This window comes from Melopsittacus undulatus, chromosome 10 (assembly GCF_012275295.1).
Source record: "Melopsittacus undulatus isolate bMelUnd1 chromosome 10, bMelUnd1.mat.Z, whole genome shotgun sequence".
NCBI lineage: Eukaryota > Metazoa > Chordata > Aves > Psittaciformes > Psittaculidae > Melopsittacus > Melopsittacus undulatus.
Window position 1 is genome coordinate 32,521,852 of NC_047536.1, and position 26,295 is coordinate 32,548,146.

The following is a 26,295-nucleotide window of genomic DNA, read 5'->3' on the forward strand; positions in this document are numbered from 1 at the left end:
GCACCCCAGCAAACACAAGCAGGCTTGATAGAAGGTGGGTCCATGGGGTGTCCTGATCCATCCTCTGTGGCTGCTACAGACCCTCCAGCACAGAGCAGGATGTGTGTGTCCTATCTCTTCCATTCCTTGTTTCTGTCTCAGTTCAGGAGCTCCCACTATTTTTAGGCAGGATGGATTGTTTCAAAGAGGCTTTGGAATCCTGTCCCAGCCAGAGTAGGTGATGGCTGTTGGTGTTTGCCCTGCTCTGTATGCTGATCTCACCAAAGCCTTGCTCCCCATGAGCACAGGAGAGCTGATCAATGCATCTGCATTACTCAGATCCTCAGTCAGGCTTTCTGCATCTTACAATAACACTTTGCTCAGTGACTTTCTTTCTCAGCAGCAGCACACCTGAGCCCCACACCCCAATAAATGTGACTATTGCAATGAATTCATTCTCATTTCAATGGGGGCTTGCAGGAGAACAGGAGCCCTGTGTTCACCATTCCTCCACTCCAGCTTTAAGGTGAAGTTTCTGTGTAAGGGATCGCAGCCACGGGGCTTTCACAATGGCCCTTCTGTGACAGCTCCAGGCAGGTTTACAAAGGCCTCTTGAAGGGAATGTGAGCCTGGAAGTGTGAGACAGGAGGGTTATTGTGGAGCTGCGGGGTTCTGACTGCAGGCAGGGCTCTGCTGCGGTCAGAAATGTATGTTCAGAGGGGAAGAGGCCCCTGCATAGAGCAGCTCAGCATCCAGAGAGCAGCTCAGCACCCAGACAGCAGCTCAGCACCCAGAGAGCAGCCCTGAGAGGGAGGGAAAATGTTATGCTTAAAGGAAAAGATAATCAAAAAGTCCATGTTTTATATAGGAGCAGCTCTGCTCCGGAGCCAGGCTGAGAGACCTGAGTTGGGGCAGCCTGGAGAAGAGAAGGCTCCTGAAGGGGAGACCTGAGAGCAGCTCCAGTGCCTAAAGGGGCTGCAGGAAACCTGGAGAGGGGCTTGGGACAAGGGATGTAGGGACAGGCCAAGGGGAATGGCTTGAACCTGCCCGAGGGGAGACTGAGATGAGCTCTTAGGCAGAAGCTGTTCCCTGTGAGGGTGCTGAGGCGCTGGCACAGGGTGCCCAGAGAAGCTGTGGCTGCCCCATCCCTGGCAGTGCTCAAGGCCAGGTTGGACACAGGGGCTTGGAGCAGCTGCTCCAGTGGAAGGGGTCCCTGCCCGTGGCAATGGTTGGAGCTGGAGGAGCTTTAAGGTCCCTTCCAACCCAAACCATTCTGTGGTTCTATGGTTCCTGGCTCTGAGGTCAAGTTTAGTTACTCTAAGAGGTAATTGTTGATTGTTTCTTACCACCCCAGCTTGTTAATAGGAAAAACCCCAGGAAAGCATGCTGTAGCAGACTTTCCCCTCCACATACACAGCTAGTACTTGGAATAACATCCATCTGCCCATCCCATCCCGCTGGTGTTGGTGACACCCATGTGTGCCCACAGTCCTCCTCCTTGCAGCCAGCACCACAGGCTTTCACATATCAATGGACACAAGATTTGGTTTGGGGAGGACCCTAAACCCTCAGACTGTGTCTTTAGACCTTAATCAATAAGTGTTTGCTGCTGGGGGTGATGGAGGCTCTGGGGGTGAACAAGAAGCACAACAGATGCTGCCCTAGGCTTGCTTTACAGCCACCCCAGCCCTCTGGTCCTGGTGTGTGTATAGAGAGCTGCCAATACAGGATCGATACAATCAGAGCAGCCCACCCTGAAATCACTTGTGCCTTTTTTAGTTAGGGAAGAAGCTATTGCTGCAGGCCTGGGTGAACAGGTTCTGATCTGATCTTCACAGTCTTTGGACTGATTGTGGCCAGGAATATAAACTGGTTTAGCAGTAAGTGTGTTTGCTGGCACGAAAAACACAAGAGGTTTAGTGCATTAAGGTATTAAACAGTATTGAGATGATGTATAAAGCACCTTGTTGGGCAGGGTTTGGTGGTTGTTGCTGACTGAGGTAGCAATAAGCAAATGTTTTTCCTAAGGAGTTTTATTATGATCAGATTCCTGGGGATTCTGGATGCTGGCATCTACTGGGACAATGTCTCAGCTCCATCACAGCACAAGGATGTTGGTTGTGTTTAACTGATGGGGTGCTACCAGCATGAGGGCAGCCAGTGGTCCTAAAGTCCTGTCACGTATTCCTGCTGTTAGGAATCCCAGTACAGTCTGAATCCAAGCTTTTCTTGAAGGACATGGCCTTTGGCGATTGAGCTGTGTTTTATTGCCATTAACTTCCATGGAGCCTTGAGACTCTGTGAAGGCGGAGGTACAAATCCAGATGCTAATGTGCAGGAAAGAATCTATCTCCTTTGCCATCAGCAAACATAAAATGGGGCTTATAAATAGCTGTGGCCATTTGTGCATTTCCACATTCCACTGTCTGCTTGGCTGAGGCTTATTTTTTCCTCAATAGAAATGCCCCTTTTTTGACTTATTTCGCTTGACTTGAGCAGAATGACATGCCCTGGTTAGATATGTTTCTCTTCCTTGAGGCTTTTGTTCTGCTGAGCCATCGCCAGATCTAGTTATTAAGCAAGACCATTTTGCAGATGCCAGATGGACGAATGTGCCATAGGAATCCTGTTAGAATGGTAAAAGGATTGAAGATCCCATTTGTTTGCAATAGAGGTAAAACCCCTGGGGTTCTGAACTCCTTGTTGGCCTCTAGGGACCTAGGAGTAGGGTTGAAAGGGCCTCATGTCCTCTCTGTGAGCACCAGGGAGGTAAAGGTGGAAGGATTGAATCTCCTTCTCGCATCTTCAGGAGTGAAAGGCAGAGATCAGCCCCATCCTGGACCTCATCCTTTAATTTGGGCATTTGTAAAATTGCTGTTTCAGTCATGATAGTGACTATAATGAAAAGCAGAGGGGCAAAGCAGAGCTCCTGTCCCTGGGATGGATGTGAGAGATGCCTTTTGTAAACCGGGTTTTAAAGACTAGGATTAAAAGCACAGAATTCATTGTAGTTTGATATAGGGAATTGAGGATGGTGTGAAATGGGCCAGTGCAGGTAACCTGTGCTAGGCAGATGGAGAGCAATGCATTGCTGAGCCAGGGCAAGAAGACATCTCTGGTCTGCATGATGAGGACTTGGTGAGCAGAGGACCACTGGGACCGAGCTGAGAGGTTCTGCCTGCTCTGGGAAGCTGCCCTATAACACAAACCGGTGACTGCAGAGTGCTATGGAGGATGCTTAAGATCTCTTATTTCCAAGTATGAATGAGATTTAAATGAGATTCAAATGAGATTCAAACCATTCTACTTGGCAGCTGGAAGACTAATTCCCAACCCCTTGCTGAGCGAGTGAATGTCTCACCACACCAGGAATTCAGTTTGAGCTCATTGGCCTTCTTTCTTTCACTTATTCTCAGGGTCCTACTGGTGTTCCTGGTCCCAAAGGTAACCAGGTAAGTGATAACTTTCCTGTTAGAGTCAGTAGAGGTATTTAAAGCATACATAGGTGCATCCTGTGACAGCACAAACTGCTTTTCCTCCCTCAAATGAAAAGATTCAGGAGGAGGCACCAACTAAACCCTCTTTGGTCCCATTTTTCCTGTGTTGGGGAAAAGGATGTAGTCTGTTCTAATGGGGACACATGAAAATGGTGTCATAAAAATGCTGGTCTCTTGCTGTGTATTTCATAACCCTGAGGATGCTGTGTTGAGCTCCTCACCTCGTACTGCTGAGTTCAGCTGGCAGAGCTTTTCATTGAACTTCGTGTGCCTCATGGAGAGGATTCGTTGTAGCCTCAAAGCTCGGCACACTAATAGACTTCATTAAATAGAACTTAACCTTCTCCTTTTGCTGCTTGATTTCCATAGTTGGCTCTCAGCAATGAGCTTTTGAGCCTCTTTTCATCAAATATCTGCCTTTTGTTAATGCCTGACTGTGTCTGTGTAGAAAACAAGAGCTTTTCCAGCAAGTTGCTTGCTTTGCTCACCAGTGTCAGTGCCTGTGTGAGCCCTGTGTTGTTGCTAAGGGAAAGACGAACCTCATCACTGCTTGCCTTGAAATAACTTCCTCTCTAAAGCCATAGGAGCACCAGAGCAGTGTTCATTTTCTGCCCTGATTACTGTGTAATGAGCTCTGCTGCAGTGTTGGGGTGGGATTGCTGCTGCCCCCAGTGATGCTCAAGGGGCACACGCTGCTATTGGCTTCATGGCAGTAAAGGGATGCTCCTTGTCACAGCTGGTAAAGAGAATGCCAGCAGAGCTTTAGCCTCTCTTAGGTTATGCTCCCCAGCCAGAGCAGAGAGGGATGGTCCTCACTAGGTGATGGATGCTCCTGTTTAAGGGTGGGATGGAGATGTTCTCTGTTGAGGAAGCCCATTTACACAGGACACTGAACATTCAGCTGTCATTGCAAACCCACATTTTCTGTGAGACCTGAAATATGCATTCAATGTATAAGGAATGTCAATGCCAGCCTGTGAACATCTTTCACTCCATCAGGCCTCTCGTCTCTATGAATTAAGCCTTTCATCCAAGTGCCAGCTTGGGATGCAGCAGGGGAACTGTAGAGCTCAGCTTTGGGAAGAGAGAACTTGCTGGAGCATTGGATAAGCTGCCACATGCCCCCGTCTCCCTTAGGAGCTGAGGTTATCCAAGTCTCAGTGTTATTGTCAATAATCCTTGTGCACCACTAACTGTGGTATCTGACTTGCAGGGCATTGCTGGAGCAGATGGCCTCCCAGGGGACAAAGGAGAGCTGGTAGGTGTCCTGAAATCCAGTAGAACTGACCCCTCGAATAACAGATGGGTGTAGGGAACCATGTACCAAGGATTAATATGGTCAGAATTAACCACCCATGGGTTTTGTCCATCCCAAGAAGCAGCCAGGTTGCCTGGACCTGTGTTCAGCATTGGTACCCAGGGCAGGTTTTGTCACTGGACTCCCATCCCTGTTGTGCCAGGGCTCAATCTGGTCTCCAGCATCCTGTTGTCATTCCTGGCCTCCTTGCCAGGAAAGCCCATGAGATGCCATGTGTGTGTGACCCTGGCTTCCTGGAGCTTGGGAGATTTGCCTTCAGATGTGTGGTTGCTGAATGATCATTCTTTCTCTTTCTAACAGGGTCCCTTTGGTCCCCCTGGCCAAAAAGGAGAGGTATGTGTCAGACCTTGCAGGCTCATGCACTGAAGCTTTGGGAGCAAACATGTTCATCACATCTTTTGATGATGTATCTCCATAAACTATGCTCTGGCATCATATCCTAGAAGCACGTTTTCTTCCTGGCCATGCTATAAAATCTATGGCAAGGATGACTTTTTATGGATTCAAAACACTAAGATGTGTTTTTCTGCAGGAAGAACTCCAGTTATCATGACCTGTGTATGTACATTGTAGGAAGGGTACATGCCAGATCAGTTAGGGAAACATGGAGAAAGGCTCAACTAATCCCCATAAGAAATTAATGGGCCATGTGTTCTGCTTTAAGTGTTAGTGGTTTTTAATCTCCTTCTTCATTACAGCCAGGAAAAAGAGGAGAACTTGGTCCAAAAGGCGCCCAAGGACCTAATGGGACAGCTGGAGTACCAGGGATCCCAGGACATCCCGGGCCCATGGGCCGTCAGGGAGAGCAAGGCATCCCTGGCATCACAGGAAAACCTGGGCCTCCTGTACGTATTACCTGCTTCTAGGCACAGTCAGGGAGCCTCCCAAGTGGATAAATAATGGATTTTGGATGCATATTCAAACAATAAGGTCCTGTATTTAAGCAGACAAATGTAGGTAACTGCTTGCAAGAGAACAGTTTTGTACTGGGAGGTTACCAGTACAAAAGGATTAACACTTTGCAAGCTTAAGAATTAAAGTCTGCAGAATTAACCTTGTCTCACAGTGATCCATGAGCAGATTATCTGTGTCTATTGGCATAGGCTGCAAGTCCCTGTTCTCATTACAAAAGCGAGGTAGAAGCTGGTAATCTAAATTACAGCTTCTATTGACCACTTCTGTCTTGGTCCAGAGCTCATAGTTTCATCATACAGGAAAGGTCAAATAAACCCCAGATTAATTTTAACATCAGGCCAGATATTCAGTCTATGCCATTAGTATGAATAGAGCTTCTGAATGAAGCAATCATCTTTCGAAGAGAGGGGGGGGAAAACCCACTCCTCTTCATGCAGGATCCAGTGCTTCCTACTGAGCTGCTGGCAAGGAGTTTTGTGCCCTGAAGCTTCTGTCAGGGATGATTATAGACAGCATGGTTTGTAGGAGGTGTCCTCATTCTTCTGTTAATTGCAGGGCAAAGAGGCCAGTGAACAACATATAAGAGAGCTCTGTGGGGAAATGATAAGTGGTGAGTATTACTGAGAGCAAAGGGGCTTTAATTACCAAGCTTAGCTGAAGATGGGTAGATCCTGAATAGAAGATGGCTCTTGGGGGTTGCTATTTTTGTGTCTTGGGAAGGAGAAATAAGCTGACCTTTAATGTAAGAACTTATTCAGAGGTCACTTGTTGTCTGGCATGAAATTCAGTTTTCTAAGATTAGTATTTTTAAGTGATTCATCATGGCAACAAGCAGCGTGTGCTCAGAGCAGCCCTGACACTGGTACCCCACACACATCCTGCAAGCACTGGCTACAAGTGTTTGCCCCTAGCCTGTGCTGTTGTGAACTTCAGCACATCCCATCACTTTGGTCAGGCAAGGAGGAGGCTTCTTCCTCCAAAGTTCTGCATTTAGAGGTTATATTTGATCGTTGGGATGAAGTTAACCCTGAAAGCTTGGTTCAGAAATCTTGTTTTAATCATTGAGTATCATTTTCAAGTGGTTTAGGAAAAAGGAGATATCAATAGCCTAAAACCCTGCAGATTCCTCACCAAAATCAAAGTGTGTAGGACTGCAAGGAACAAGCTCTGCCCAAGTCCAAAGCTCTGCTTTAATGCCAGGCACTTGCTTTTCAGCTCTCACTCCATTAAGCACACTTGGTGGCAGACAACAGCCCAGCAAAGAGTGAAGATGGTGGATGTGGAGTTTTTAGTTGTTCTGGTTTAAATGTTCTGTTTTAATTGCTCTGTTTTAATTGTTCTGTTTTAATTGCTCTTTTCAGATCAAATTGCACAGTTAGCTGCTAACCTGAGGAAGCCCTTGTCTCCTGGAATGACGGGTCGGCCTGGCCCAGCTGGGCCCCCAGGTCCGCCTGGAGTTGTGGGAAGCGTTGGGCATCCTGGTCCTCGTGGTCCCCCGGGATACAGAGGGCCAACGGGAGAGCTGGGTGACCCTGGTCCCAGAGGTAAGGACTAAACCAACCTGCTTCTCTTTTATGCCCACGTAAACAACGTGCAAACGTGCACTTATTTCAGCAGTGGAGGAGGCAAAGTCAAGCCTTGGGGTTGTAGAGGGCAGTTCTGCATCTTTAGGGGTGCAGTGGAAGCAAAGATCCCAGCAATGCCCTGTGGACTTCAAGCTTCTCCCATTCTTTCCTTTTCCTGACCTTGGATCCAGCTGCAATTCACAACCCATTGTTGAAATCCTCTTGTTTGTGATTAAAGGTGACACTGGCGAGAAGGGAGACAAGGGACCTGTTGGCCAAGCTATTGATGGGCCTGATGGTGACCAAGGGCTTCAAGGTAAGTCTGTGCAAATTACTTCAATCGTGGTTTAAGAGGGACAGCTCTGCATAGTGTCAGCAGTGCATTACAACCACTTTGTCCCTGTAACTGTTACAGTGGGGGTGTTTTCCTGAGGTTAGAGTCATTGGGGAGAGTTGGAACAGCAGAACTTCATTAATTCATGTCATGTTTCTGGACATACTTTTACCAGAAGCAAACACACCTTCCCAGGGCAGTGATTCTGAGAGACAGCAGTGCTATTGCTCCATACCTGGCTCTAATCCCAGTTCCTGAAGTCACAAATCCTTTCTCAAAAGATGCAAAGATTAATTTATGCAAATTAATGAGTATCTATTAGAGACTTGCAAGAATAGTCTTTATTTTGCTCACCTATTAAAGCAGCTTTCTAATTGTGATTACCTCTGTACAATGAATAAGCTACAGGTTCTGCACCCATATGATTTCATAGAAGCAGAATATTTATACCCTCTTGTCTTAGATCCTTCCATAAAATAATTGCATTAGTCCATAAATGTTTTCTTTCCCAAAGCATGTAAAAGGAGGCTGTTTCACATATTAGATATTGAGAGCATTTGTTCTACTCAGGAAATGTAAGATCAACAGCAGATGCAGCTCATCACTTCCACGGCTAAAAAGAACCAGGCACCATCTCTCTACCATAATTGAGACAGAAAAGCAGGTTTACAGCTGATAGAAGTGTCCCTCAGGGAGACAGAACCCTATTGTAGGAAGCCTCAGTAGCCTGCTGTTAGGGCAGTTTGTGGTTTGTGAATCATTTTTGGCATCTGAAGGAGAAAAAAGAAGTAACAGCTTGAGTCACCCAAAGCAGAAACTGGTTTTGCCAATAAACAAGCCATGTATTTCATTGTGAGCACAGTTTTGAAAGCAGACGCAGGTAGAAAGGAAGCTCCTGATCTGTAATGGCAGGGAGATGTTCTCTATCATCATTCTCTCCACTCTCCTCATTCAGAATTTGAATGACAGCTACACTAAAGGAGGTGCAATGAACTGAAGCAGGCGAAGGCCACAGCCTCCCACTAAGGAGGAAGCTGGTGGCTGGGAAGGAGGGACAGTTGTGAGCTCTCTTGTTGTCACAATAATAAGGACATCCCCTGAGCAAGCTACTCAGGGATAGTGTAAAATAATCCTGGTTAGTAATTACCTGGTACTGCTATGACTGAGGCAGTACTGAGATGGAATCCAGCTCCACATTGGTCAGCAAAAGGCAAATCAAACACATTCAATACTAAACATCCACCATCAACGCAAAGGGAGTCCAAAAAATGCAATGCATATACTCCAAAGTCAGGCTAAATTTATTCAACACCTTGTACCCAACAAGTCTCATATACAAACACTTCAAAGGATTATAAGAATTCTAAAAGCAACACATATATTTACATATATTTAAAAAAGGGGGAAAAAAAAAAGCAAATCAGCAAATAATTCATGTAACCTCTTTCCCCTTCTTGTTTAGGACCACCTGGTGTACCTGGAGTCACTAAAAATGGTCGTGATGGTGCTCAGGGTGAACCCGGTCTTCCAGGGGATCCTGGTATTCCTGGTGCTATTGGGGCTCAGGGAACTCCAGGAATATGTGACACATCAGCTTGCATGGGAGCTGTCGGAATATCAACTTCCAAAAAATCATAAAACAACAGTACAAGAAGTGGAGAAGTGACTGACTATTTAAATAAACAGTGCATTGTAAGAAAACAGAATCCTCCTAGTGCTAAATGGACAGATGTGCCTTCTATTGTATCGAGTGGAGACTTTGACACAGTTCTATGAGAAAGAAAGCATCAGATGAAACCTTTTCATTAAAAGATGCTTTATGAGTATTTTCTCCTTCCCCCCCAATTACTGTCCAAATTTTTACTGCTTAACAACCTCACCTTCTCTTTCTCCCTTTGTTCAAGAGACCTGCAAGAGGAAGCAGTGTTCCTTCTGACTGTGTGCTAAAGATCACGACCTCTCTGTATCACTCTTTGAGCCTTGTCACTTGAATCCCTTGGTGCTGCTCCCACTGACTTTGGTTATCGCAGGTTTGTGCACTAAGGCTGATGCTATTAAGGTGGTCAGGCACCAAACTGCTCCTTCCATCAGTGGAAATTAGGCATTTAAGTATCCTGTATTTCAGTATCTTAAGATTCTAGCCCAAGTAAAGCCCTTAGCTTAGGTCTGTGCTGTCAGTTATCAATTCTCAGATTGCACCTCAACTATTTGCCAAGACCAGCAACTAGTAATCCTCTTGCAGTCAAATTCTGCCAAAGTGAAATGTATATATTTTAATTTACAGGGAAGAATTTCTGTATATTTCCATATGATAATAAAGGAAATGAAGTAACAGCATTTTCATGACCTCTACTTCAGCTATTTGCACAGTAATTGTGAATGACCCCCCCAGTAAGAAAGGATGCTCGTCTCAAGTCCAGCTAAAAAGCCCTGTATGAACTGTTGTAAAAATAAAAGGAGATTTTTTTTAACCTTTGTGATGTTGTAAGTGTCGTTATACACAAACTAACACAGCTGAATTCTGCTTTCCAGAACTGGTTTTACTAGGATTGTTTGGGACTAAACTGGTGCACAATTGTCCGTGTCCGTGATTTAAAACAGTATTTCTTTTGGGAGACCTTTTTTTTGTCCTTTAAAAGCTACTATAATATCATCTATTTTAAAAAATCAGTAAAACCACTCTCAGCTCCCACACTATTCTGGTTCTGCCCTATATGCTAAAGCCTATGAACAAAGGAGTCATATGTAGCTTTAAATAAGAAAATAGCCTCGTGCTTTTAAATAACCTACTGCTTACAATATGGCATGCTTGGACTAAAGTAACAACACAAGAACCTCTTGGACAGTTGTGTGACAGACACTAAAAACAGCACTGTATTTACAGAAGAATGCTAACACCATTGTATTACACTTTGGGGCCAAGCATGTTAAATAAAATGTGTATGGCAAATGTACTCTTCATTGTAGTAGCAGAGTTTAGGAACTATACACGTATGCCATTAAACAATTTGATTTTTAATGGAAAAATATGGACATTCTAATATAGTAACTTCAATTTCTTTTTATACTTGAAGAGTACATTTGCATCTGGTCATTAAAATAACAGGACAGAGGAATGTTTTATAGCTATTCCTAACTCTACTGGCTCATCTCAAATAAAACAAACAAATGAAAAACCCCCAAATGCCCCAAAGTAGAATGACAAATAGAAAAAGAACATGTTTTTTATAACTAAAAGGGAAAAATACTTAGCTGTCATGACATTTTCTTGCAGGTCCCAAAGCCCCTTTAACAGAGCACTGATTTCTATTGCTAGCACATCACTGTCATTTCCATTTTGAATAAAGAATGTTTTCTTTAAAGCTCTATTTATATATTTTACAAGTTACATTTTGTAATTCACATTCAGCATGTAAATGGAGAAAATAAACCAATGTGGACCATTGTTAGCTGTACAACTCAAGGTGGTCAGAGGTCAGGCTACTTGGTCTCCATAGCCATACGTATTTTCCTGCGCAGCACACGTTACAAATGAGTCTGACCTTGGGATTTTTAGTCTCCTGCCTGTTTTAGCACAGAATACAGTCTCAAATTCCTACAAATGAAAATATAAGAAATAGCAATTATGTTTAATGTGGATATTTCCTTCAGATGTGTAGTTTTTGTTTCATTAGTATCTTTGGGGGAAAAAGACCCTTTAGAAGGAAGTGCTGAGGGGCCATCCCACTATCTATCTAGACAAGCAGGTTTTCCTATACAGACTTCATCAACTCTCTAATGATACTGAATAGAGTGAAAATTGCAACTACTGGTGTGGTTATATGGGAGCTGCTCATACAACACATAATCCTTTCATATTCTCACCCAGTTTGAGGTGGGAATTAATAGAAAATCAAGGAGTTAGAATGAATGAAGAGAACCTCAGTTCTACATTGTTGTCCAGATAATATCATGCTCAGGACTTAATATCTGACTTGAAAACCCTGCCTGAGGACATCATATGACTTCACACTGCTGAACTAAACCAGCTAAAAGAGAAAATACAAAGCAAACATAAAAAAATAAAGGAAGGTTCAAGGATACAGCAGTCCTAAAACAGCATCACATAGAAGCATTCCACATATTTCCAGCTATGTTGTGATAGCCTTAAGCCATTTCATGTTTTTATCAAGAACAAGAAAGAAGTTAGAGGTCAAACCTGTTTCAGAGAATCCCCATGCCTTTCCTGAATGTACTTCAGAAACGCAGTTGTCCACTGTAAAGTTGTTGCCTTATCAGTATCAACAGTACAGAATGGAACCAGAAGATTCAGCTCATCACAGCAAACCCGGATCCTGCGCCTGCAGGCAAATACAAAAGGTTAGCAACCATGGGAGAGAGGAAGGGAAAAATTAAAGGAGGAGACTACTTACAGGCACTACAAGCTGTGGGCTTTGGGGACTTCCTTTTGTTTGCTACAAGAGCTTTGTGTCTGTGTATCAGTCATGTTTACACAAGTTACTTTGTCTTTATAGAATTGGTTAAGTGTTTGGAAAGCTCTCTTTTTGTTTGTTTATAGAGTAAAAACCAACAATCACAACAACATACATCATTCTTGCCTGCAACAAACATCCAGCCCTCACCACCTGCACCGCTTGTCCTTGTAGGTAAAGCAGAACATGTCCAATTACATTTGACTCTGGAGAATGATAGGAACATTGCAGTATCAGCTTCAAAACCTTTGTTCTACCACTCCTCACAAAAATTACCTCCTATCTCTCTCCATGCGGTTATGCCTTTCTCTTCGCTGAGCGATTCCATCCTGAATACCACTTTGCATCTGCAGGCTTGAACTGGACTGTGCTGCCTGCCAGGGGCCCTGGGCAGCTGTGGCAATCTGGCTACCATCACGTGTGTTCTGAATTTCACTGAGAGGTTTGCGATCTATCTTTGGTTCCAATGGGCTTATTTTGCTGCAACTTCTTCTGTTTAGCGCTTGCTTGCACAAGCTCTCTTCTTGGAAAAAAACAAAGAGGAAAACAAGAACCTATTTATGAGCCTCCCATTGATCATGGGACGCTTTTGTGGTGCTTTATTTATATGGAATAATCGTTGAAGTTTTATTGCCAACCACGACAGACTCATAGCTTCCTTCAGAAGCCCTAAAGCATCACTTGCTGTTTCAAAATCCACCCAGCTTCTGTTTTCTGAGCAAACCACTGGGCTCATGCCTGCCTTTGATCAGCACTTGAAGCAGTCCTTTCCATGTTCCTCAGTTTGATACTGGCTGGACCTGCTGTATCAACTTTGGGGGACAAGAAAGTGTAGAAAGAAACCAGTTGCTTGCTCTAGGCACAGATTTTCAAAGGCACTTTGCAGCCTCCTGGTTTTCTCATTTCCAGGTAGGAGTGCTAAATGATTTTGAAAGCAGAGCTAAACTCACAAGTACCTGGAGAAATCCAGTCCCATATTACCTATAGCATATCTCAGACGTACCCCCCCCCCATGATTCACTAAAATCATATTCATCCTAGAGAACACACAAATTCAGAACAACGACAGATCTGAAAGCCAAAAGAAAGCAAAGTGAAAAGCAGTGGTTTACCTCCAACTTTGATCCAGACTTCCTCAGGCAAGGCTTTATTCATAGCACCTGCTGCCTGTTTCGTGGAGTCCATTTCCTGATAGCAGAAAGAGAATGCCTTGGATATCCCGAGGTCTTGATGTTTGGCAGCTTCCAAAATAGCACAAGATGCACTAGAGGTCTGTGAAAACAAAAAAGGGAATACTTGGAGGACTATATACATTAAAAAAGAGTCTGTTTTGGTATCTATCTTCATGTTAACTTTTTAAGTTTTAGACCTGTGATTCAATGTGTTGTAGCAGAATAAATCCCCATTACTTCTGCCCACAACCTTGGGATTTTGACAGACACAAGGTTTTTTGGGGGATACCTCTGACTGTTCTCAGTGCCACGCTATCGCTCTTGATTTTGGAGGGGGGAATCTATCTTCCATCAAAATTGATTAGAAAGAATGGAACCATGGAAAAGGGTATCAAGTGCCTCCTTGTCTTGCACAGATGAAGCTGATGATGCACTGATGAACTTGAGAATACACTCTTTCTAGTAGTAAATGTAAGAGGCTCCTTGATCATTAACCTGGATGCAGGTTGTTACAAATGCCACACCATCGATTTAAGCAAGGATTTTCGGATGGTCTTAAAGATTGACGTGAGAAGAAACAAATACAGCTCATTCCAACCATCCCTCTTCAAACCAAGTCACACTTCAACACAAACCTCTAGAATTACATTACAGCTAAGAGGTTAACACTATTAGCTTTTGAAATCAGCAGAGCACAACCAGAGGTGACCGCGTTACCTACCTGTGCTTGTGAAGGGTTTGCACCTCCAGCAGTAGAACATGCATTCATAGTCAAGACTGGGTATGGGAACTGTGAGGAAGGAGAGGCAGGGGATGTCTTTTTTTTCCCTAGTGCAGCACACTTGTTTTCTTGCTGATGGACAGGAACACTGACCAGCTCGGATGGCTGTCGAATCAATGTTACTAAACTTAAAAAGAAACACACAAAGAAATGACACAAAAAACCATACCAGACTGACTACCTGAAAATGAGCACAGGAAGATGTACACGTACTTCTAGTCACTACCACCAAGAAACTACTTCCATCTATTGTAAAGAGAAATCATTCTTATTGCTATACTGCCTGCTTCAGGGACAATCAGCTGAGAAGGTATTTCATTCTGTGCAGTAACACAGGCTTTATGCCTCAGTAAGACGTTTCATCAGCACACTAACACAGTTACAGGGCCAGGGGTGAAACAGTATCTTTGCTCAAAGCTTTCCCCATAGTCAGGCCACCATGTTATAACACTAATCAACAGCTCCTAATATTTTATTATGATAAAAACAAATAGTCTTTGCTTTTAGCAAGCTGCATGTTAAATGTTCTTCTCTCACCTCTGTTTATATTGCATGTTGTTATCAATAAGGTTGTAAAGTAATTCAGTTTGGAACTGCATGCTGCACCATTCATGCAATATACAGAGGGCCCTAATCTGAGTCAGTGGAGTTGCAGCCACCTTTTAGAAAGCCCAAACCACCATTCATTGGGTGCCATGGTTTAGTGTGAGGTGTCCCTGCCCATGGCAGGGGGTTGGAACTGGATGACCTTAAGGTCCTTTCCAACCCGAACTGCTCTATGATTCTATGATTCTCACGTATTAAATCAAAGTACTGCTCTTAAGTTTCATTTAGAAAACCAGCTTTGAACTCTACGATGATACACAGTCTAACAACATAAACTAAAAGTAATTGCAACACACTTGTTAAGGGTTACTCCAGATTCTTGGGGTTCTTGACATCTGGGGTTCTCTGTCTGGATGCTGTTGAATCTGTCTTCCAACCGAACTCTGACTGCAGATTTAGATCTAGGCTCTGGTGTCGAATTTTCAACAAGTATGTTTCCTTTATTGCTCCCAACACCATTCTCACCACGTTTAACTTTCACTAAACTCTGTCCCGGGCCTGCTACCGAGCTACTGTTAGGCATTTTATCCGCACGGCTCACAGGGAGGTTAGGCTCGCTCAGTAACATCATCCTGAGCTCCTGCAGGTCAGCATAGCCCAGCCGTGGGTTTGAACTGCTGTCAGCAGCTAACCCTGCCTGGGAGCTAACCGGGTACCCTGGGCTCCCAGGGCTGGTGGATATACCCCCCTCCTGCCTGGTGCGCGGCGAGGGCTGCAGAGGGGGGTCTGCGGGGTTACCAGGCGAGGAGGAGAAGGCACCGAGCCTGCCTTGTGCTTCGCCTTCGCTAGCTTGTGCCTCGGCGTGTGGGTAAAGCATGTGCTGCAGCTGGGTGTACTCAATTTCCATCATCTCCACCAGGCTGACGGCTGGGGTGGTGAAGCTAAGGGTTTGCTCACCAAAGGAAACGTCACTTGAGCCTCCAGGTCCGACAGCAACCGGAGCGGGATCGGGAACACTAGGTGTGCTCTGAGGGATGGAGGTCTGAGGCTCCTCCGGGGCCGATCCTGACATGACTACAGTAAACCTAATCGGTTACCAACGTCTCTTTCAACAGTAAACCATAACCCCGGAAAGAATCAGCAGCGCTACCCATTTAAAAAGGAAAACAAAAGGGATAATAACACACACACACACACTTCCAACACCGAACGCAACCAGGGCCGGCTCCCAACGCCGGTTGCCACCACACACGGCCTCACCCTCCCTCCCGCTCCAGCACAGCCGCTCACGGCTCAGCCCTGCCGCACGGCTCCGGGTACCTACGGCTCCCTCACAGCAGCACCCATGGGGCTGAGGGCCCCGGGGTTAACCGGTGACCCCGGTGCCGGTAACGGGAGCGGCCGCCCCTCAAGCCCCCACCCCAACGCTCTGCCCCCAACGCCTCCCGCACGGCCCCGCCCCCCGCGCGCAGCCACCAACAGCCGCCCGCGTGACGGCCGTGCGCATGCGCGCACCCACCCACCCCCCCCCCCCCCTCCCGGTACCTCCCTTGCCCCGCCTCATAGGCGGTGGTTTGAGCATCCGGTGAGCGGAGCTGTGGATCCAATGGGAATGGTTGTGATTGATCCCGTTATCGATCCCGTTATCGATCCCCATAGAGAGTGGGGACCCGGCCCTGAGGGGCTGCGGCTTTGTCCAAGTCGGGCCGTGAGGGAACGGTCGGGAAACTGACAAGGGTAAGGAGGTACCCGGTGACCTGAATGCGGCTGCACAGCGATGACAGTCACAGCTTGGTTTGGGTTGAAGGGACCTTAAAGCTCCTCCAGCTCCAACCATTGCCACAGGCAGGGACCCCTTCCACTGGAGCAACTGCTTCAAGCCCCTGTGTCCAACCTGGCCTTGAGCACTGCCAGGGATGGGGCAGCCACAGCTTCTCTGGGCACCCTGTGCCAGCGCCTCAGCACCCTCACAGGGAACAGCTTCTGCCTAAGAGCTCAGCTCAGTGTCCCCTCGGGCAGGTTCAAGCCATTCCCCTTGCTCTGTCCCTGCATCCCTTGTCGCAAGCCCCTCTCCAGCTTTCCCCCTTTAGGCACTGGAGCTGCTCTAAGGTCTCTCCAAAGAGCACAGGGACCTGGCTGCAAAATCCAAGTCCAGGTCCCTATAAACTGTCTAAAGCTGTGGTTTAATAAAGTCGTTAATGCCTGACTCGATGCTGTTCATTTTTTGGCCACTCTGTCTGTGGGAGGATGCATTTACTGTTCTGAAGTCAGAAGAGATTCCCCAAACTGATCTATATGATACAGGAGTGTTTCTTAAATGAAAATCTATACATCTACTTCATTAAAGGCAAGGATTCATCCATGTGAATGAGTTCTTCTTAAGCTCAAATTTGACCTGAATATTTTGTTCAGCTATTTTTTGGCTGTAAAATCTACAAATCACAAACTTCCTAATTCAAACAAAGAGAAAAAAAAACCCTTCAGAATAAACTAGAGCATGTTTTAGAACTCAGACGCACAGATTTTCATAGGCTTTTTAGAATGCCTACAACCAAACCTCACTTGGTAGCGATGCATCCTCTATTCATTAAACAATGAGGAAAGGAACCCATGCGGCATCAGTCTCCTGTGGTTCACTGGGAAGCAGCAACATTTGGACAGCAACATTCACATGGAGGTTTAAGAAGGGGACAACAGTTCTCTGTAGATGTTTATTCTACTTTACAGTAACAAAAACCTGCCAAGTCCTGTATTTTCATGTACAGTGATATAATTTGCCATATAAAATACAATTTACAGAGATTTCTATTGAGTAAACCTAAACAAGCACTCCTTGCATACATCTCATTAGGAAAAGGAATCTTACACCATGGGACATGGTTGCATTTCATACCACCTCTGCTTTGTAATGCTGTGCCTACAGGTTCAGGATACAGACGATCATTTCCACCAGCAAATCCTCCGTGTAGCAGGACTCCAAGGATGCACCAATGTGAACTGTGCCACACAGCTTACACGCTACTCGCAGTGTCCAAGATGTTAATGCTTATAAGGAATCTCATTTTATATTTCCAAAACTATAAAAATATCAAAATATTTACCCAACTGTCCATTTACACACTCAAATAAATTAGTGGGGGGGAGGTTATTTCATACTTCAGGATGAGGACCACATGAGAAGGAGCCGCGTGATGGATTTCACAGCCCAAAAAGTCCCCCTTGAATGCCACCATGAAGTTCTGCTGCTCTTCCTTCCAGGCTCAATGCAGTTGTACCTTTTTCAGTGGAGAGGTTTATATACACTATGAGGCTGAGCAGGCTCTAACCAAAAAGAAGCCCCAGGGAGTTTCTTAGGTGTATGGGAAAGATCTGGGAAAATCAAAGCAAACCACAGAAATCAAAGTTCAATCAAAGGAACAGATTTAGCTGCCTATTTAACCAATTACTTCCCTTTGGGAAGCCAATTCATTTGAGTCTCAGCCTTGTTCAGAGAACTGAGGCTTAAGTTTTGCTGGTTGTAAAGGTGCTACTCTTTTATGTTCTTTAATTCCAGATCTGTAAAAATGGGGCAATTAAAACCCCTCACCCTCATGAAAACCCTGCAAGGACGACTGTTTTCTTTGCTGTACACTTAACAGATAGGTTCCAAGACACAAAATACCTATATATAAAAAGGAAGACTGTGCACTTAAGCTTATAACACTCCGTTTTCAAATCCTCATCAGTCACAAGTGGTTATTAACACTGTTCTTCTGCAGCCTTTTCCTAAATAGACATGACCCTCCTGTTGTCAAATAAACGAAGACAGCAACATTGGACTCCTTTTTATTAAAGCATGTGCTGTAGGATCAACTTTTGACACCAAAATATCACGTAAATGAGATGTAAAAGTATGGCTCCTAAGGTCTGGATTAAATTCTCTTATAAAATTACAATTCAAGTTACTGGAAAACATAACTTTATAATCTTAAAAAGCAATATGCTCTTCTTAGACTTTTCCCATTTCTGTACTGTAAATGGAAACTTTAAGATAAAGATGCAAGTAGAAAAACCAAAATCTCAGTACAGGTAACGCTGTGAATTGGGATAAGAAAAACATTATGCACAAAATGCAGCAAGTGACAGTCCGATGTGTTCTTGCCTTTTACCCATTCGAGTGGTTGCATTCACAGTTGTTCCAAAATTGCTTATTATTTGTCAGGACATTGTGTAAGGCTAGTTTTACAAAGGGATTCCTGTAAAGGTGAGAATATACAGTATGTACAAGATGTTGCTTCAGTCCTTGCTGTGTTCTAAAAGTCTGTTAATTATGGGAAATATCAGTCTTAGTTCTATGATTGAGTAGTGGAAGATGAAGCTTCTGTTTCTGAAGGTTTCTGAGTTTCCTTCAGTGTTTCAGGCTTCACCTCTTTACCGGTTTCCCTACTTTTGCTCCGATCTTTGCGATCTTTTCCCCTGTCTCTGTCACGATCTCGATCTCTGTCACGATCTCTGTCTTTTTCCCTGCTCCGATCCCGGTCTTTGTCTCTGTCACGATCCCTGTCTCTGCTTCTTGATCGATCTCTGTCACGTCTTCTATAGGAGTCTCTGTCTCTGGTTCTTGTTCTGTCTCGGTCTCTGCTTCTTTCCCAGTCCTTACCTCGGTCCGAATCCTTCTCTCTATCTTTGTTTGGGTTTCTGTCTCTATTCTTGTCCCAGTCCTTGTCTCTGTGTCTCTCCCAGTCCCGGTCTCTATTCCAGTTTCTGCCACGGTCTCTTTCCCAAGGTCTGCTGTGTTCTCGATCCCTTCGTCTCTCCTCAAAGGGTCTACCTTGTCGATTATCTGCTTGCTGAGACTCTGGCTGATCTAAGCCCTTGTCTTTATTTCCTCCCTCATATCTGTCTCTTTGTCTCCCTTCAAATGCCTGGCCTCTAAACTCAGGGTTTTTGCCTTCTCGGAAGTCAGATGCTGACCACTGTCCTTCCGACTCAGGTCCTTGTCCAGGAATATTGGAACCAGGTGCAGATGGTCCAGCTTCATCCCACATCTCATTTCTGTGGGACGGATGGCTGGGAAGGTCCAGGAGTGGTCTTGGGCTTGGCTTCATGCCTTGTGGCTGACCTTGGAAATGAAACCTAGAAGAGGGAGGTTCATTCTCTTCTGGAAACATTGCAGGTGTGGGTCCTCTTGGTCCTCCAAACTGAACTGGTGCTGGACCTCTCTGGTTGGCAAATCTGGGGGGTGAATTCCCTCTCCGTTCTTCAAACGGCTGTGGCAAAAGTCCCCTTGGACCAGGCACATGATTTGGAGCTGGTCCTCTCTGCCCTTCAAATTGATTTGGGTGAGGCCCTCTTGGTCCCCCAAAATGACTCGGGGCTGGGCCTCTTGGCCCTCCAAACTGAGGGCCTCCTCTCTGCCCTTTAAACTGAGCTGGTGGGGGTCGCCTCTGACCTCCAAAAGGGAAAGGGGAAGGTCCTCTGTTTCCCATAAACTGAGGTTGATCTGGTCCTTCAAACTGCCCCGGAGGCCTAATCATTTCATTATACTGGGGATCTGAGAATTCCCTTTGTTCCATGTGAGGTTCCCTGGGATCTTCAAACTGAGATGGTGACATTCCTCTTGGAACACCATGATAAGGAGGGGCAGGGCCCCTGTTATCACCAAAAAGAGAGGATGGTCCATGCTGTGCAGAAAATAAGGAAGGAATGGGACCCTTCTGACCTCCAAATCTTCCGGATGGAGGTCCTCTTTGCCCATCATTGTTGGGAAAACCATGCTCTTCAGGGAACGGTGGTGCCGGTCCTCTGAAATTAGGTCCATGAGGTCCTCCGGGTGGCATGAGTGGTTGTGGAGGTCCTCCTTTCTGCCCCGACAAAGCAAACTGAGGTCCAGCTCGGTTTTCTTCAAAGTGCTGTTGGGGAGGTGCACCCTCACCCTGAACTGATGGAGATTCAGCTTGTTCTACAAACTGATGAGACTGATTTCTTTGCTCATCATATTGCATTGCTGAAAGACCCCTCTCTGGTTCAAAGTGACCGGCTGCCTGTTCCTGAGAGGTAAACATTGGATTTGAGAAAGAATCTCTCCCCATCATTTCCTTTGACTCATCGGACCACGACACATTATGCATATCATGCAAAGACTGACTGTCAGTCGATGTGGGGAAATTAGGCTGGAAAGATGTAGTTGGAGGTGTTGGAAGCAGCACCTTACGTAAAGGTTTGGATGAAGGGTCTCCAGAAGCTGTTTGTTTCACGTTTTCCAAAGTGATTTGGAGAGTGTTTTCAAACTTGCTATTAGATGACTCTTTCTGGGACACTGTAGAAGCCTTGATGGTTTCACTTGAAACCCAATTATCACTAGTAAAACCAGGCTGAGCAGCTTTATCCTCCTTACCAAGTGGTGTCTGCAAAGCATTTGGAAAACTGGCTGGAGCCATTTCTCTTGGAGCCATCTCATTCTGTCCCACCTGGGGCTTTAATCGAGCATCAGCATTGTCATTAGTCTCTGTTGCCATCCTCCGAGCTTGGCGAGGATCTCTGCTCTGCCGTGGGTCACAGCTCTGGTTTACAAGTTGTGCTTGCTGATTTAAAGAGGAAGGTAAGTCTACTTTTTGTGTACCCTGCTGGTCCTGCTGGAACACTTCAGGTTTTAGGATGGAGGATTTTGGTGGTGGTGACATTAAAGCATCAGACACTGAAAAATGAGCCATGGAAACACCAACAGCTGCTCTTTGTTGTCTGAGGGCTTCTTCTTGCTCCTCTAGTTGTCTTTTCTGTTCTTCTATTTGTTTGTTTAATTCCTCCAACATCTTTTGCTGTTCTACCAAGGATGAGGATGCAGATAAATCAGGGACGTATGAAGCAGATGTTTCTGAAGAATTGCTCTTAGAATCTGTATACATTTTGTTAGGTAAATCATCAACAGTCACTTTTGCTTCTTCCAAGATAGTTTCATCTTCTGGGTCATAGGCCTCATCCTCTAGTTCTGCTGTATTTGATGGCTTTTCCGCATTATATCGTTTTTCACTGTCACCAGTCTGCATTTCAAAAGCTTTCTCTGGACCATATTCTTCTTCAGGATCATACGGTCTGTCATCCTCCTCCTCTTCTATAGCTTTGTCCTTTGACATCTGGCCAAACTGCTGCACAATGGGATCTAACAAAGGAACGGCTGCAATCCCCCCCTCAGCAGCAGCCTGACCTTCCTGATTCGAGGCCTGGACAGTTTCAGGATCCTTAGCAACAGGCTCAAAAGTCTTCTTCTTACCAAAAAGCGTCTGCAGGATGTGCTCGAGTGGCGTGGCCGTTTTGGTGGATGAAGAATGGGCAGTGGCAGTGCTGGCAGGAGCAGTAGTTGAAGCTGGTGGTGTTGCAGGGGTTGTGGTTCCACTTTTGATAGAGGACAGGATTTTTAACACTGAAGGTGTGACTGCTGAGGTGTCTGGAGCAGGAGGTGGAGGTGGTGGCGGTGGAGGTGGAGGAGATCCAGGTGGTGTTGTACTGATGGCGGGGTCTCCTGAATAATGGGTGTACTTTGGAGCTTTCTTCTCCTGCATCCCGCTTTCCTCGTGTGCTTGAATTCGGCTTCGCTTTTCCTCTGGCTTTTCTGTTTCCATGCCAGTGGCAGGACGTTTCCCCTTCTGACAGATCACCAAGCCAAGGATTAAATTCGGCCGAGATGACTCAAGACCTGAAAGGAAACACAAAGATTGTAGGTGTAAAAACCTAGTTTGTAATTATGCTTTCAGTACTTAGCAGTTTCTATAGTGGCAGCTACAAGAGACATAAAAATAAGAGGGTTTTCTAAATTCCATTACATGACTTACTGCCAATTTTCATTAGCATATGCATCTGTATTTCCTTACTTTTTATATATATTTGTACACAATAAGTAATGTTTTAATCCCTTCCTTGATATTTTAAATAGAAGATTACAGTGATAGGTTTGAAATCATGATTTAAATAGCTGGCAAACAGGTTGTATACACAGAGATACTGCAAAGTGACAACACCAAGGCTAAACTTTGTAACTATTTCTGTTGCAATCTGTGCTAAACGACTAACATTGACACCAGTCTATAAACATTCTGTCTATCTCCAAGTTAAAACAAACACCACTGATCACTGAGAAGATGACCTCAAACAAACTGTGTTTGGAAACAGCATCAAAGCTTGGAACTTAGACTTCAGAAGCAGGAAAACTGCTTAACTACTGAGCAAGGGAAGGAGGGCTTAAGCTGGAAGAGTTAAATGTGTGGCTGGATTCACTTTCCCTGCAAGAAAAGAGTTGTTTGGGCAAGACCCTGGTGACTTTAAACCCTCTGCTGCAGGGTTCAGTTTGATGCCCTAAGCCTTTCTCTAAGTGAAATATAGAATTACAACTTAGTGAAAGCTTCATTCAGGCTTGAATCCTTGGAGAAGTATATCCTAAAGTGATGGGAACATTGCTGCTAAAGAGGAAAAACCAAAAGGGCTGTAGGTCTGTTACTGTCTTTCTTCCTTTTACATGGACTCACATGTACCCACACTTATGGAAGTTAACATATCCAGAATGAAGTTCTGTGCTTAAGAGGGTAATAGATGTGTTGCTTTAGGAAGCTTTCATTTTGTAGTATATATTATTTCCTATCAGTACACCTAAAATTCAGTGCCCAAAAGTTGGGTTTTTTTCCTCCAGGTACAAGATTTGTGATTAAAAAAAGATGAAAAGTGTTGTAAATTTTCACCTTCTTTCATATTTAGAAAAAAAAACATATAAAATTTATGAAAGCATAAAGAAAATAAACCACTTATATTACCAGGACTAAGATTTGCTAATAATTCAGTACATGCATAAATCTGCCCCATAAGAGAGGGAGGGATGCTGAGATGGACAATAAAAGCAGGCAGGACAGGAACTAAACAAAGTGTTATCTAAACAACGTGAATCTAAGGCTATTCATAAAGGATCACAAATACTTGACTTATCCAATTACTCATTTGCACCCGCAGCCTAAAAGCAGTTATAGCAGTTCTGTTCACAGTAATTTACTACCTTAAATGAAACTATATTAATATATAAGATCAAGACATAGTTCAAAAGACAACTGGGGAAACCCCCCCATTCACAATTTACCGTCAGAAGAGACTCATTAGCTACAAATGGTTCACTGTGTGTGAATTAGCTTTATATCTTTATCAGGATACGAATAACAACTCCACATCTGGTCGGTGCTGACCAGTACAGAGTATCTCACAAACTGACGTTCATCCAACTCCCCCTAGTAGGCACTTGCTGTTCTCCTGTTGTTAACGTTTTGGTTCTCGACTTCTATGCAGAGACCTGTGATTTATGCAGTTAGTCACAATGAACCTCAAACACTGAGTAACTGAAATCAAGAGGCTTCCAAAATCCACCAAACAGGGTATCTAATAAACCGCAATTACTGAAAAACCTGGTTTGAATCTCTGTAAGAAACAGAGATTGAGGCACTGATTAAAACAGGGTAAAGTTTAATACACTTTCAAGACAATAAATTCCAGTAGTAAGTTAATAGCATTAGTTGTAATTTAATCTGTTTAGTCATCATAGAAGAAACTCCATTAACATCTTATGCTTTGCTACTGTAATTTTACACCAATACCAAAAGTTTTGCCTAACCTGGCTTTATATTCACTTAGTTCAAAGTGAACAAATACTAAATGCTTCTTTTAAATGGGAGCATACAGCTAGTGCAGCATTTCAAGTGCGTTCCAGTCTATCTCAACATCCATAAATAGGTTAAGTGCCTAATTTTAGGTACTAAGGAAAATGGTGGCTGCAATCTCCAACTACTTGTCCTTCACAAGCATTTCAGAAGTGCTGCAAGCCACGTCAGCAGAGTTAGCAGCTTTCAACACTATACTATTTATAAAATAGTTATTATCCTATTATGTACTTGAAGTCCAAACACTGGTTTTATTGAGATACATCCTGTAACTAAAGCTACTAAACCAGGATGTACTAAATATCAGCACTGGACAAGTATTTGTGTTTTATCCTTAAATATATTAATTACATCAGTTTTACCATATTTTTGCATAATGGCTACATCTTCCCTTACCATCACCAGCAGGTAAGTAACTACCTTTTAAGAGACCTATGCCTAACCTGCACATCAATGGACACAGCCAAGGGAATGGACTAAGCATGCCCATGATGCACAGCTTTAAACTGCAAAGAGACTGATACAAGATAGTCTTTAAATATTATAAACCCCATTTCAGTATTTGTTTCAATTAACCATGAAAGCAACTGACTGGTATCATCGGATTTAGAGGTGCAGATCACTGCCTGCATGGCAACGCTGCTGCCTAGGGAGGTACACCATGAATTCCATGCCACGTCCTTCTACAACTGCTGCTTTTCCTAATGATTTCTGGTGAGATAAAGACACCCAAGTCCATTGAAACTACAGGTAAAATCTGGTTCAATCTGTTACAGTTTTAAACAGCATTCTAAACAGCATGAGACTTCATGCCTTCATACTTTATCCTACTTTAGAAGAGATCAATGTTTGCAGAATCCTTTGCTGATATAGGGCTGTTACCTTAATCGAAATACATAAGATAGTTGTTACATTGCCAAAGTTGCCACTAAATCCCCCAATAAATCCCTTTCTATTTGTAACTAAGTCTGATCACGCTGTTTTTACAAAGTGCCTTGACATCTACAGATGAAAAGTGCTAAATAATCTTAAGTGTGTATGTGAAACAGAGGTAAATTCACATACAGCAAACCACTGCAAAGAGACAACGTAGAAGAGCCCACTGATACATGAAATTGGGTAATAACTGAGGTACATTAAGTGTAAGTATGGATAACCTTCCATTTTCTTCTGGTTTTAAATCACCCATGTTAAAGTTCTTTGTAGATCTTCTAGGTACTAGTGCAGTTCAGAAGTCCTCAATTGCGCTCCCAATCCAGTCCACCAGAAATCAGGAGAAATCCATAATCCATATGTGCCTGATAGAAATGGGTAATACAGCTGGAATATCTCCTAACTAGGATTTCTGGAGTGGCAGGGGTGTATTGCCCTCTCCCTCTTCCCCCTCTTCCAGTCATCTGAAGATGATAAGTATATCTAAAGCATAATGCTTTTGAGTCCTTGCTCAACTCTATTTGAAGGTACACGATTAAATTTAAGGAGACAATGACCACTTTCCATAAAATATTTTTATTGATTATGAAAGCAAAAGCAGCGAATTCCATCCAATGGATTACACATCTTTTATACCGTGGTTTTAACACATATACAGAACCAGAAAAACACCTTACCTGAACACAACTTAGCACAAGTGTGAAGTGAAGCTGTACAGAGGTTTCCAACAAGTGTGATTTGATGGCCAAAGTCTAAGTCAAAGAAACTGGTACATCTTCTGGCCTCTAGGCCTTTGGAACCTTGTTTCTATTGCTATCCTTTAATCCACTTTATCTATGAATAGATATTTCAATCTAAAACTCAGAATTTGCCTCCATGAATAACACCTGTAAATTATACCTGTATTTCTTTTAAGAGTTTCATTTTAAGTGAAAACTATAAAGGAAAAATACAAGGAAGTAAAAAGGAAAGCTGGTCTTTCCACTGGAATGCAGGGAAGTAGGAAAGTGCCTCCTTAAAGCAGGTTATTTACCAGCCCAGCATTTACAGCTGATTCAATGACCAGCCCCTTCCTGGTGTTACTGCCCAGAAAGGAGGGTGGTGCTTTTATTCTG

At 44.1% G+C, this 26,295-nt stretch overlaps 3 protein-coding genes across 3 annotated transcripts in view; 1 reads left to right on the forward strand and 2 right to left on the reverse strand.

Moving 5' to 3' along the window:
* Window positions 1-10,083, forward strand: part of COL9A3 (collagen type IX alpha 3 chain) — a 34,811-nt gene extending 24,728 nt beyond the window's left edge. The window contains exons 25-32 of the mRNA XM_031047034.2: window positions 3,396-3,431; window positions 4,690-4,734; window positions 5,095-5,127; window positions 5,493-5,639; window positions 6,265-6,319; window positions 7,071-7,253; window positions 7,513-7,590; window positions 9,071-10,083. Of these exons, the coding sequence (XP_030902894.2) occupies window positions 3,396-3,431; window positions 4,690-4,734; window positions 5,095-5,127; window positions 5,493-5,639; window positions 6,265-6,319; window positions 7,071-7,253; window positions 7,513-7,590; window positions 9,071-9,246 (753 nt within the window). The 3' untranslated portion in view covers window positions 9,247-10,083. The remainder of the gene's footprint in view (window positions 1-3,395; window positions 3,432-4,689; window positions 4,735-5,094; window positions 5,128-5,492; window positions 5,640-6,264; window positions 6,320-7,070; window positions 7,254-7,512; window positions 7,591-9,070) is intronic.
* On the reverse strand, window positions 10,073-15,903 carry TCFL5 (transcription factor like 5). Its single transcript, XM_013128484.3, has 6 exons — window positions 14,936-15,903; window positions 13,974-14,160; window positions 13,193-13,352; window positions 12,357-12,603; window positions 11,807-11,948; window positions 10,073-11,203 (listed from the first exon to the last, which is right to left on the reverse strand). The coding sequence occupies exons 1-6, from the start codon at window positions 15,649-15,651 to the stop codon at window positions 11,084-11,086; spliced, it is 1,572 nt and encodes a 523-aa protein (XP_012983938.2). The 5' UTR covers window positions 15,652-15,903; the 3' UTR covers window positions 10,073-11,083.
* Window positions 15,904-18,390: 2,487 nt separating this feature from the next.
* Window positions 18,391-26,295, reverse strand: part of DIDO1 (death inducer-obliterator 1) — a 50,763-nt gene continuing 42,858 nt past the window's right edge. The window contains exon 17 of the mRNA XM_031047019.2: window positions 18,391-22,251. Within this exon, the coding sequence (XP_030902879.2) occupies window positions 18,911-22,251 (3,341 nt within the window). The 3' untranslated portion in view covers window positions 18,391-18,910. The remainder of the gene's footprint in view (window positions 22,252-26,295) is intronic.

Coding starts and splice junctions, on each gene's coding strand:
- TCFL5 (XM_013128484.3), bottom strand. CDS start 15,651: ATGTCAGGATCGGCCCCGGAGGAGCCTCAGACCTCCATCCCTCAGAGC. Junction 14,161..14,935: donor TCTGGAGTAACCCTTAACAA/GTGTGTTGCAAT, acceptor TTTCTTTTTAAG/TTTAGTAACATTGATTCGAC. Junction 11,949..12,356: donor CGCATGGAGAGAGATAGGAG/GTAATTTTTGTG, acceptor ATTTGCCTGCAG/GCGCAGGATCCGGGTTTGCT.